This window comes from Aythya fuligula, chromosome 13, assembly GCF_009819795.1.
Source record: "Aythya fuligula isolate bAytFul2 chromosome 13, bAytFul2.pri, whole genome shotgun sequence".
NCBI classification, from domain to species: domain Eukaryota; kingdom Metazoa; phylum Chordata; class Aves; order Anseriformes; family Anatidae; genus Aythya; species Aythya fuligula.
In genome coordinates, this window is record NC_045571.1 from 3,172,481 (window position 1) to 3,184,937 (window position 12,457).

General features: G+C 39.9%; 1 protein-coding gene across 1 annotated transcript in view; it reads left to right on the forward strand.

Moving 5' to 3' along the window:
• TMEM164 (transmembrane protein 164) overlaps positions 1-12,457 on the forward strand; it is a 42,533-nt gene that overhangs the window by 20,522 nt on the left and 9,554 nt on the right. Inside the window, exon 4 of the mRNA XM_032196012.1 lies at positions 9,122-9,200. Within this exon, the coding sequence (XP_032051903.1) occupies positions 9,122-9,200 (79 nt within the window). The remainder of the gene's footprint in view (positions 1-9,121; positions 9,201-12,457) is intronic.

Below are 12,457 nucleotides of genomic sequence, written 5' to 3' on the forward strand. Positions count from 1 at the left end.
AAGAAATCTCTCTTACAACTTTGGGAGTTAAAATAAATAAATAAAATTGCAGTAATTCTGTCTATGCTCCATGTTCTGGTTTGAAGTATCTAAATGAAAAAACTTTTGACTTGGTCAAGAGTGGTCATCTCCTTATGCCTCATCTTTTTTATTTCACTTTTACAATACTTTAAGACATGTAATTTAATGTGTACATTTCATATAAGAGCTTTGTATTCTTAGTTGTAAATAGTTGTAATATACAGTGTCTGGCACAAATTAAGAGTGTGAAAATTTGGGCACCTGACCCCAACTGTTCCTCTAGAAGTGGGGAAGGAGATGCTGACTAGGGGCCAGTGGGCAGGGGAATTCTGCTGTCAGTAGGAACTGAAAAGCGGGAGGCTGTTGCCTCTTATCGCTCTGTGAGCTTATATACCAAACTTTTGTATTGCCCTAAGTACCAAAATGCCTTCCTGTTACGTTTCATCATGTGAAATGTGTTTTATCCTTAAGTTATTTGATATACTGCTAGAAATTGTGTTGTTGTAGGTAGTTTTTACTGTCTTCAGCTGACGTTCTCCTGACTTGCTCCCTGCAAGTGGATTGCCTATCAGTTATCCTACAGACAGCAGATGTCTGCTGTTGAGTTGCAGCCTTTTTTAACGAAAGTTAGCCTGCTAACTCAGCAAGTTCAGCAGCAGGCATGCACGCACTAGCAAATTAGTTATTCCTATGGAGATTAAAGCAGTGAGGTGCAGGAAAAATATTAGACGTAGTTTTCTTTGTATGTATCAGTAAGGTGCAAGGGACAAGAAGCAGAAGATAAAGAATGGAAGACAATCATTACCTCACCAGGTGATGGCGGTTCAGGAACAAGTGGGTATCAGGATTTATACATACCAGAAGCATGAAGTTATAGGTGACCATAAGATGAATAGTCTGCCATGTGTTTAAGATGCTCACCTAATCGATTTGCTATTTTCAGAACTGGCAGGGCACCACTTTGGCAGAGAAGGGGGGTGGAATTATATGTAATTTTAGGAACTTGAACTATAGGCCTATTTATGCTACAAAACATCACAGTAAGTCAGCTGGAATCCATCAGCCTTTGGTATTCATCTGCTATGCAAGATAATGAACTACTGAACAGATGTTAAAAGTTGTATGGTAAGCATACACATTCATATACTGTGAAGTTATGGTAGGGTTTTGATATCTAGTCTTAAATGCCAGCCTTGCATCTGAAAATTCAATTAGATTTTAGCTGCATTTTAAATACTTAAATATCTTTAAGAATGAAGCCTTTATATGTGTGGGTGAAAATCTTGAAATTATCTTGAAATAATCATGGAGATAAGCTTTACAATGATGAAAAATTGTAGTAGTCTGGGTTTAAATGCAGTGTATTGTGTTGTTTTAAAGAAAATAATCACAGTCCTCAGCTTAAATTGGATGTGGCCATGAGTGTTCGGGGAAGATCACTGGTAATTTGAACTTTGGTCATAACTAGTTTTCTCTGTTCCTTTGTGTAGTCTCTTTGCTAAGAAAATCTATTGCAGTTATTATTGATTTCCTAGTTTAATATTTTCTTTTTACCCCTAATTTTATTGGTGTTTGGCTCTTCCTATATGAGGTCATCTATATGAAACTCTCTGTTGATATATGCATTTAAATGCATTAATTAAGAATCTTTGGATGAATGCAAATTTCAGATATTTTATAAAACAGTCCTGAAACTTTACAACAAAAGCAAAGGCTCCAAGACTTCAAAAAACTAAAAAGTTACCTGAAAGAGATTTTCACAGAAATCCCTTGTTTCATATGTGGGAACTGAGCATCATGAAGTACAGAGATGCTTTTTGCTGTCACGTACATTTAACAATCATCAGAAATGTGTTGAACATGCATAGTATTCAGGATGAGTGGAGGGATGACTGCTCTTGTGTTCATAAGAGTAGAATATTCCCACAGAAGAGATCTTACTTCATGTATTTAGGTTTCTAAAAGGTTCGGTGCTTGCCACGTTGCACGAAGGATGAACTGTACTTGGTTGTGGTTCTAAATGTTAACCTGTTCCAGGTCATTTCCAGAATACTTAGTCCAACATTTTGTGACCACAGGGTCACCTTTAGGGGTTAGCGTCACCATTTCTGCTTTCATTTATGTTACTTAATGTATTATAAGCATTTTTTTTTTTTTTTTTTGCATTTATGATTCAAGGCTTCATTACCCTGAAAAAGAAACTTTCACAATTTTCTAGCATAACTTGGCTTTTTATTTTGTCTGCAAGGTATCCACTAAAACTGCTAAAGCCTCAGTCATTTCAAAACTATCCCTAAATATCTGTCTGTTGACAGTGGAACTGGAGAATTGAGGTATGCTTAAAACTATAATAGGAAGTTTCTACCTTCAGTAGACGTAACCTTTCAGTGACACTATGCTCATTAAAAATATTTTTTAACCAAATAATTGGCTGCAGTGTGCACCTGGGATAATGTTTCCAAAAAGTGTAGTATGAAAGATCAGGTCAGACTATTTTCTTTTCTGTTTTTTTCCAATAAAATATTTTCCTTCCTTGGCATGACGTTGAGTTACTAAGAATTAACCATTTTAAGCAACAGATGAATCCACTTACATTTATTCAGCAGTAAATATTCCACGTATTATTTATGATGTGCAGATGGATTTAAATTTTGTGTATTGGAATAGTCCTTGGATAAAGACAGAAGTTTTTTATTTTATTTTATTTTCCTACAGTCAATATTTGTGAGTTCTTATTACCATTTTAGAAATAAAGGCTATTTAATTTTTCTCTAATAATTTTCTTCCACTCGTATGGTGCAAATCGTTCTTGGTCAGCATTAATAATTCACATGGTAAATAGGGTAATCTTTTAAGACTTTCAAGTAAACAGGGAAGATGCAAAGGTAATCAGGTTGTTAGGTTCCCAAGTAACTCTTGTTGCTGGTTTTAAAGTATGTGATTTTTTCTTTCTTTTTTTTCTCTCTTTTTTTTTTTTTTTCTCCCATTCAAGCTGATGTCCTGAAAATGTTATTATAGATGAAGTAAAAAAGTAGGACGTGTCCCAGAGGTGTTGAACTTGCTGTCTCTGCTCACACAGCTGAGATGGTACAGTTTTAATGTTTCCAGAAGCAGCTCTATACTATTATTAGAACTATTTGGCTTGAGAGGTACGCATTCTAAATCTGTTTTAGGAACAGAATCATGCTGTAAGCAGCACTTACAGTACCCGCTGTGTAGCACCTCTGATCTTTGCCTACTGCATTTCTGTTGCATGTCAAGGTAATAAATAATTCACTGCACTAAACAGTTTGCGTGAAATGCCTTTGTCTGCACAGTAAAATGGAATAGGTTATGGTAGCACATGATACCAAATCTAAGCTGGCTTAATCTAACCTGCACAAGGCAAGGTAACAGAGCAGTAGCACATTGAAGGCTGTTGAGAGATTGTGCATTGGTTGCCAGGAGGTCCAAAGGCCAATGTTTCTACATCTTTCAGCAGTTACCTATACTATGTGCATCAAAACACATGTGTGGCTCAGTACAGCCTGCAATCACACTTGTATTTGGTAATGTAAATGTGTCTTCTGCTGGTAGTGGTAAGTAATCCAAATATCATCTCTAGAGTAACTGGAAGAAAGCTGTTCTTGAAACTGGTATTACTACCTGCATCTGGTCTGTCTCTTCTAGAAGCCATTTAACTCCACAAATGCCTGATTGCATCCCACGTGTCATTAATGTGAGCCAGTTTGTGTGATCAAAACGAGTGACCAGAAGGTAGGGGTGCCTTTCTCTTTTACATCAAATACAGTGCTAGTCAAATACGCAAAGCACTGATGAAAGTACCAATGCGCATACAGTTGAGATCAGTGGTGTAGTAAGCAGCACGTTCTCCTGATTTTCTTACTAAGCTTCACCCTCTGTAGTGACAGGCTAAGAAAGCAAATTCTCTGACAGCTTGCCAGATTTTGGGTGTGTCGTGAGTTGGAAACATGGGGGCTTGTCCTACCTGGATTGTCTGGAATTTGTAGACTAGCAAAAATGCAGTCACGTCTCTTGTTTTGTTATGTTTCTGGTTCCCTCCATCCTTGCAGCAAGAAGTTATTTCTAGGCCTGTGTTCTGTTGCATCTTCACTCTACTACAGACCAGCAGCACAACAGATGCTCTTCTGTAGCTCTTAGGACTGTGCATATGCATACAGATGCTATGGTAGCAGCTGTGGATTCTGATTCTTTCCCTTAGTATGTGTCCCCTGCCCTTACAGGATTAATTGAAAATAAGAACTAGATAAAGCTTGAATTAATGCTACTTAAAGGGAACTCTATTATAATTCCCTGTACTGACTGGATGGTGTAGAACAGCCTAGAGGGTAGATACTGACTGAGACACCTACTTGAAACAGGTTTTCTTGGGAATACGTATTTCTATTGATTGCAGACAAGCAGGCGTACGGCAGGAAGTTGGAATGAAACAACCTGCCCCTAAAATACAATGAAAAGAATTATTGCAATAAAATCTGGGGAAGCTGCTTTAGACTTTCACTCAGGTGCTACATAGATGCATTACACTTTTCTACAGCCCCTGTACTCCTTTTATTTCAATATCAACATTTTTTTTTTTTCCTCTTTATATTCTTTCCCAGTATTCAAGTACATGGAAATCCTTTTCTGATCTGTGCCAGGTATGCTGGTAGTGCCTGAGCTGTAAAATGGCCTGAGCAGTGTAACAGTGATCTGAGCACTGCTCAGCTTCTTCGCCACTTACCAGCTTGGATGTATGCTGGAGAAAAGAATCCTGGAAAGATTGTGAATGGTCTCGTTTGCAAATGCTACTTGTTTGTTTTTGTTGGTAGTGTGTTTTTTTTGTTTGTTTGTTTTACGGCTTCACGTCTGTCTTCAGACCGTTCTCCTAAACTTCTCTGGCAGCTATTTCTTCACTGCAAAGTAAGTCATTTGTTATCACACTCCTCACTATGCTGAAGTACCCAGCATTTTCTAACCAACAGAAGTAAGCAGCATCTGTTACGTAGGCCCAGTAGCTGTTTGCCCCATGGTTTTTGTATTGTTCAGCTTTATATACATTCCTGTTCTCTGTTAGTTAATCTATGCTGTGGTCTGCTTTGTTGGTGAAATGCAAAGCCTATGTTTATTGTTTATTTTTTGGATTACAGATCATGTTTAGGAAACCAGTTACTGATTGTAAGTTAAAAATCTGAATTACTGCTGATGTCTAAGAAGGGGACGGGTACAAACTGACTAGATGTGGTGCAAGATATGCTGTAGGAAAGATGGCAACCTGGGAGCTAAATTCCTTTTTGTGCTGTGCTCTGCAGTAGAGGATGTAGAGGATGTTGGAGAGAGAGCTCTTGCACAATATGGTGCTTGAGCTATTGTTGCACATATAAAGCTAAAGTATCAATAATTAACAGAGGGAGGAGTACCACTTTCAGGAAACAGAGCAAAGTAGCAACCTCTCAGTCCACTGAAAACCAGCTGCTGTGCTGAAGTGGGTTTGAGCTAGTTTAAATGAGTCTTGTGCCACACTTTCTGGAGGGAAGCTCTCATATGAATATCTGACTTTTGGGCTTAACTCTACTGCTGTTTTGAAGAGAGTTTTTAAAGCTTAGTGCAGTCAATGGAATGAGCTCGTTGTTTCCTTAGGGCAGTAGGTGGTTTAAATGAGGATATAAAGTACGTGCTCACATTTTTCTTGCTCGGAAGTACAAGAATAAGGTGTGCTCTAATCCTCCATCAGATGGTTTCTTCTTTCCCCAGTCTCACTGGCAATGTGAGTGGCTGCTAGGACCAGTGGCACTGTACCTCACTTACCCATGCCTGGGATGGAGGCTTGCTGCCTGCTCACTGTGCTTGGTACTTGCCAGAGAGCCTTTTAGCACATGTCCAGGGAATGCGGCGTTTCCCAGTCTGCATCATGCCAGGCCAATACTCTTTCTGGAAGAACAAAACACCATTTATTTTCCAACAGAAACTTCTTTATACAATGTAAAAAATGACGAGTCTGAATATTTATTTTCAGAGTGCTTTGTTAGCGTGTTTTGATCTTGTGCACTTGTTAGAGGAATTGTGTGTGTCATTATTGCTTTAGTGTATTTTGAAATGTCTGTGATGTGATCCCAGTGTCAAACCTATGAATGGACAATGAGCAGCGCTGCTTTTCCACAAGTAAGAATCTAAAGGGGAAAAACTTGCTTATCACGCTGAGTAACAGGGTAGCTTGTACTCCTTATTCAAACAGACTGCTTGGGAACCTAGGATATCAGCTGGTTGAAGAAGCAGATAATTTCTCCTTTTGTCTTGTACCCTTAGTTATTTTAAAACTCTGAGGAAGGGAAATGCAGGAAGAGTAGCGCTGGCAGCTGGGACAGAGGAGTTCAGTGCAAAAAAAAAAAAAAGCAAATATTGACAATTAATATAAATTAATATAAATTGACAATTAATATAAATAGGTCCTCTGGGGGGACAGATATGGATTAAAATATGTCTATATTACCATCGGCACCATTGGTTTGTTACCAGGCAGGTACTTACTACCTTATTACTTCAGAGAGGCTGCAAAGTTTCCCTGGCGGCACCTGAAGGAGAGGTCAAGTGTGCTGGGACCTTTGGAGAGGGTCCACTTCAGAGACTGTTGGAGCCTGAGTTTGTGGCCTTCACAGGTGCCTGCAGACAAAGGTTGGATGGTCCAAGTCAGTATTTCAACATACTTTGTGTTCTGGGAATATGCGTGGCATTGATCTGCAGAAGTGCTCACTTGTTTTCACAACGAGGGTCTTTAAATCCTGGATCACTGGGTGACCCACCCATTGATCTGCCCTCCTACCCTGTCTTTGCTTGCAATGTCTTTGTTCAAATGCAAAGTACCGATCTGTTATCTGTGCGTGTTTTGTGGAGAAATAATTTATAGATGAGACTTTAGAGGTAGGCGAGTTAGTGGCTGTGTATAACTTCATAGTTCATCTTTTGTGTTTGCTCTTTTTCTGTTTGTTGTAGCCTGCCTGTACAGCTCAAGTGCTTGGCTGTACCGAAACGTGGCGTTTCGGTTCGATATGAGGAAATGCACTTGCCGAATTAGCCGGGTTTTAGAACAACCAATCTTTCATAGTGGAAAAAATGATGTGTTGTTCACGCAAACAAAAATAGTGTCAATGCTACTGCAGCAAAACAACCATTACTCTGTTCTCAGAAGTGTCCTGAGCGTCGTGTTTGTGTAACTGACCCTCACAGCTCAGCGAGCGCAGAAGCCCTTCTGAAAGCACAGATACTGAATAGAGACTGCTCCTTGGCAGGAGTGAGTGCCTCGTGCTGTGCTGTTTATATCAGGAGCTATTGTTCCTGAAGTGTGTGCGCCCCACCTGGAAGGGGGGTACAGATTTTTTCCTCCAGTTAGGCAAACTTCGTTAACTTCTTCCTGAATATTTTTGAGCCCCTCGCTTTGCACTTGGTGTCTTTCAACAGGCGACAGAAGAACAGGTTCAGATACAGGAAACCTCACAACTCCTGTGAAATTCTTGCTTTTGCATACCATCATCTCACATGGTTTTATATTTTGATACTTGGGAGAAAATAACCCAACAGATTGTACTGAAGATTTTTTTAGTTTAGTCTCCCAGCAGTTGGCTGAACATCTTGGAGTCTGCAAACAGGACAGTGATAGTGTTCAGCTTGGGGATGGCAAGACTAACAGAACCCAGCTGTTGGTTATAATATCTTTTATGTTCAAAATAAAATCTAAGAACTTTTGTAGAATTTCAGAGCTCACTATATTGTTAACCTACTATTTATTGACTGACTCTTGAGGAAAAACACAAACTGTTTCAGCCTATGTTCTGTTGATGTAGAAGTTCTTGTAATGTTTCTGTTTCAATGTTATGACTTCAGTGTCTTGGAACAATAATAGAAAGGGGAGGCTCTTGATTTTTTAAAATTGATTATCATGATTTATTTTTTAATGTGGACACATGCCATAGGAGTAGTATTTGCATCTTGTTTCACTTCAGCCTGCAGAATGATACTGTATTTGAACCAAAGCTAATGGCTTTCTGGTACTCCTGTGAGACTTCAGACTCAGGCTGTAATGTTGTCCAGGTTTCCGTGGGAAATACAGTAGAGAGGTATGTCTTTTCAGCTTTGTAAGGGAGCTGCACCGGGAAGTTGAATTCTGAATTTTGAGTTGGATCTTTCCTGCTGTTTGTCAGTGTTAAATGTGTTGCTCCAGTTCAACAAATCAGTATATACACAAAAATGTTTACAGATGGGATTGGCTTTCAAATACATTGCATCACTTTTTCTAACTGTTCAAGAGCTAGAATTAGTTGGACTGGGATTAAGGGGTTCAGATTAAACTCGGAGCTGTGCTTCAAGTTATTTTCAGCACAATATTACTTCAGCATAGTCTGACCTCCTGTAAAAGGCAACATGAATTCAACTAAACCCTCAGATGACTAATTTTAATTTCCCCAAAGTTGTCAGCGGGTGAGGAATACTGGATTTACCGCTAACTGGTAACTTGTTTATGTGCATACTGCTGCAGCTTGAAGACCGACTGATATAATCTGTTGCATATTATTGGTTTTAACAGAGGCTTGGCTGTTTCACAAATGCATGCAGATTGCTATGAAGCAGTTCTTTTGATTTTTGTACAGGTGCCCTCAGCAATTACTTTTATGTATGGTTGTAAGAAAAAGACCTCCTTGTAGACTTCTGCAACTTACAAGCTTGCAGTTAACGTTTCTTTATAATTAGGCTACTGTCATATGGTATGTGTATAGTCTTTGTTTTAATTACCTCGGGGTTTTGCACCATTACTGGAAACTTAGGGTAATGAGGAAAAGAGCAATCTTGTGCTATGCCTCCTTTGTTGTGCTGCTGGCTAATTTTGAGAATTCTCTACTTGAAGTGCTGCATTGTGTTTGTGGCAAGGGGGACGGACTGGGTGCAGTTAGCTGTGCTTTCCAAGCACTAGCCATTAATGGCTGTCATTGCTTTGCTCTTATATGTAGGGGATGTAACTGAACTGAACGCGTTATCATGGGGGCATAAGGAAAATGGTTCTGGTTGTTAATGATGAAAAACATTTACAAGTATTTTCCTTATTCCTCAGCTTCCATTTGAAATGGAAATTTATTACATCCAGCATGTGATGCTCTATGTTGTGCCCATCTATCTGCTGCGGAAAGGAGGTAGGTTGGCAATTTACCCTTCGCATATTGAATTGGTCCCACACAATGAACAAGCTGTGCTCAATGGTTACCACAGATCCTATTCTTACTCTCTTTTTTTTGTCATTTTTCTCTATGATGTTACTTAATGGTTTCTGGTGGTGTGTTGGTGTTGCATCTTGGATAACAAATAACAAAGACTTGTGCCAGGCGTTGAAACGAGGGAATAAAAAGATGGTCTTTTGCCCAAAGGGGTATCTAGAATGTGTTGGCTTAAGGTGTTGTCTTCTTGAGTAGTCTCTGCCATCTTGTAATGTTGTAAGTTGTTTGTGTGGTGTATTTTTTTAAGACTGTTGCCTTCTTGATGTCACTTGAGAAGTACTGCAGCTAAAATGAGCTCAAAAAAATCTTTTTTTGTCATTAGATCCCTGGGTAAATACCAGTCACCTAGTCAGATAAATTCCTGAAATTCCGAAGTGCTAATGAAACATGCAAGTGAAACGAGCTGGGTTGCTTGATCTCTCTGCTAACAGGATTACTATCTTGCATTAATTTATACTCTAATAGTTCAGCAAGTCTGGGAATCCCACATTATTTCAGTGACCAGTGCTACTCTGGCCTTTTAGAAGCTAATGCAGGACGTCTTCCTCTGGTGTGCTGCTCTGTCCCCCTCTAGCGTTGATAGGCCTCCAGCTGCATTTTCTAGCACACCTACATTGTTTCATACAGGAAATAAGAGTGGAATTTATGGTCCAGATGTTCAGTAGCCTCTAATGACAATGCAGGGATGTGATGTCAAGCAATGGAATACAATTTAACAAATGCTCTGAATGAGCTTAGTCGGCCCCTTCCACTGCAGTCAATCTGCTGTATTTTATACCAGCAGTCACGCACACTTCTTTGCGCTTCCTGCACTACAGGTTTGTAATTTCTGTTTGTTCTTCACTACTGAGCGAAACTAAGTAAAAACAATGCAGAGCAGAAAGTGAAGTACCATCATTCCAAAGCTCACTCAATTTCTCTCTCTCACTAGTGAAATATGCCAGCCACATTTCATTTTAATCTGTATTTGGTAGCATAGTTTGCCACAATTTAAGACTGAGTGCAGTGTAGATGTAGAAATTACACAAACTTGTAATCATAGTGGAGCAGGGAGGGGGAAGGAAGTGTGCCCAGCCATGTAGTACCCAGTAGGCAACAATGTGCGAGGCTCCTGTGATGTCACCAAACCACTTCTTCTGATGTCCTTGAAGACATCAAAACATAGAAGATATCATAGAACATGTCATTTTATCATGTATACTTGTTCTGCTTTAAAGTTTGGCCTTGGATGTCACTTGTGGTCTCCCATTTATATTTCTATTTTTTTTAATTAAAGGTTCTCTATTTTTTCAGTGCTTGTTATTTGGGGACTGAGAGGATTGTGTCTGTAGTTTGGAGGGCTTTGTGTCGTTGTACAGTTCTCACCCTCGTGTAGTTTCCTAAATTTTTGCCCATTATTAATTTATAGGTATTTGCTGCCATCTAATGTTGACATGGTAGCAGTGAAATTTCTAAGAGAACTTTGGCTAAATATTTCAGCGGAGATAGCCTCAGACTGTGTAACTAATAACTCCTCAATTTCCTATTGCATTTGGCTCTTGGTCGCCTGTCTGACTGTGGTGACTCTTTAGTAAAATACCCATGCAATTTTGTACTAATTACAGCTAATGCCACAAGAGATTAAATGTATGATTTTTGATGTAACAATTACTGAGCCTAAAAACATTTGTTAGCATTTCGTCATTTAACTGGCACCTTTGTTTCAAAGTGCTTTGAGTAGGTCAGACCCTTTAACCTAGCTGTGTCCTGGGCAGATTGCTTTATTACTGACATGTATCGTTATGCTGGTTTATTTCTGTATTTTAAATAGAAATTTCTGTTGGCTAATCTATAGATTATAGCTGGGAGAAGTAACTGAAGGGTAGTAAAAATGGAAAAATGAAGGGAATAGATTGCATGTGAAAAACGATCCCTCTCCAGCCTTATTGGGAACCTACTGATATTACTGATTGCCCTAAAATGACCTCTGTCCCAGCATTAACATTCCTCTAAGGAAGGTTGAGCAGAACACCTGGAGCGGAGATGATGTGGGGCTCAGTCTGTACAGAATGATGTTGGCATGCTTATTGAGCATCGTACAGTCACACACCCAGGCTCAGTTAACTGTTAAAGTGTTTCCTTCTGGACAGGAAACTGGGTGACAGTAAGTGAGGGCTGTAATCCTTTATTTTCTCTCTCTCCCTGTTGTTCATTACAGCAGTGGAAACAGGTCATGTTGCACTGGCAGCATCACCTTCCTGCCCCACCCCTGTCAGTGTGGGGGCTTCACTAATGGCAGGATCAAACTGAAGGCTGAGCTCGAACATTTCTCATCAGTGCTGCGCAGTGAGCTCACTGAGAGCTCCGTGCTCGAGGTGTATTCCCCTTTAGGGATTAACACATCTTTCTCTCTTCTTCCTTCTCCCTGCCCTCTGTACTGATTGAATACAAATTGCATTACTTCCCCTTCTAACGTTTTTCCTTTCCAAGTGCACACATGTATGCATACACACGCATGCCAGTTGAGACAGAATAAATGATATAGCTCGTATCTCTCTGACCTGCAATAAGAGGCACTCATGCAGAACGGAGGTAGTTCAGATAGAGCAGTTCAACAGAGAAGCCAAACTGAAGGCAGGTCATGCATGAAACAGACCTGCAATTCTCAGCTTTCTTGCTGGATGAATCGTACCTTGTAACATGTGTGAACCCTGCCAAATATTGTTCTGTGCCTCTGGCAGGACACAACATTCCTGAAATAGCTGAATAGGTTGAAGCGGAGCAATAGGATGGATGTAGAATTGCGGATATACTCACTGTTTCCTCTAGTCATCAGGAGGTGAGATTCTCATTTCCGTGTGGAAGAAGGTGTGCATGCTTTTGTAGCTCCTGAGTTGGGTTATAGTGGGATCAGATGAGTGCTGGGACTGGCAAAAGGGAGGTGCGAGAAAGGAATTATCAGGGTGGAGGGAAGAAGACGGGAACCACAGCAGCATGACTTGAGACCAGGGAACCAACCCCTTCATTGAAAGCTCCTCAAACCACTTTCATCTACAGTTACAACTAAGCTTGTCTTCTAAAGCATATGAGGGTGCTCGGGTGAGTCTATTTTTTGCTACTGGGATACAGACAGCTGGCAGAAGGCTCAGGGAGATGGCAGCTGAGGAAGTGTAATGTCTCAAACTGTCAAAGCTATT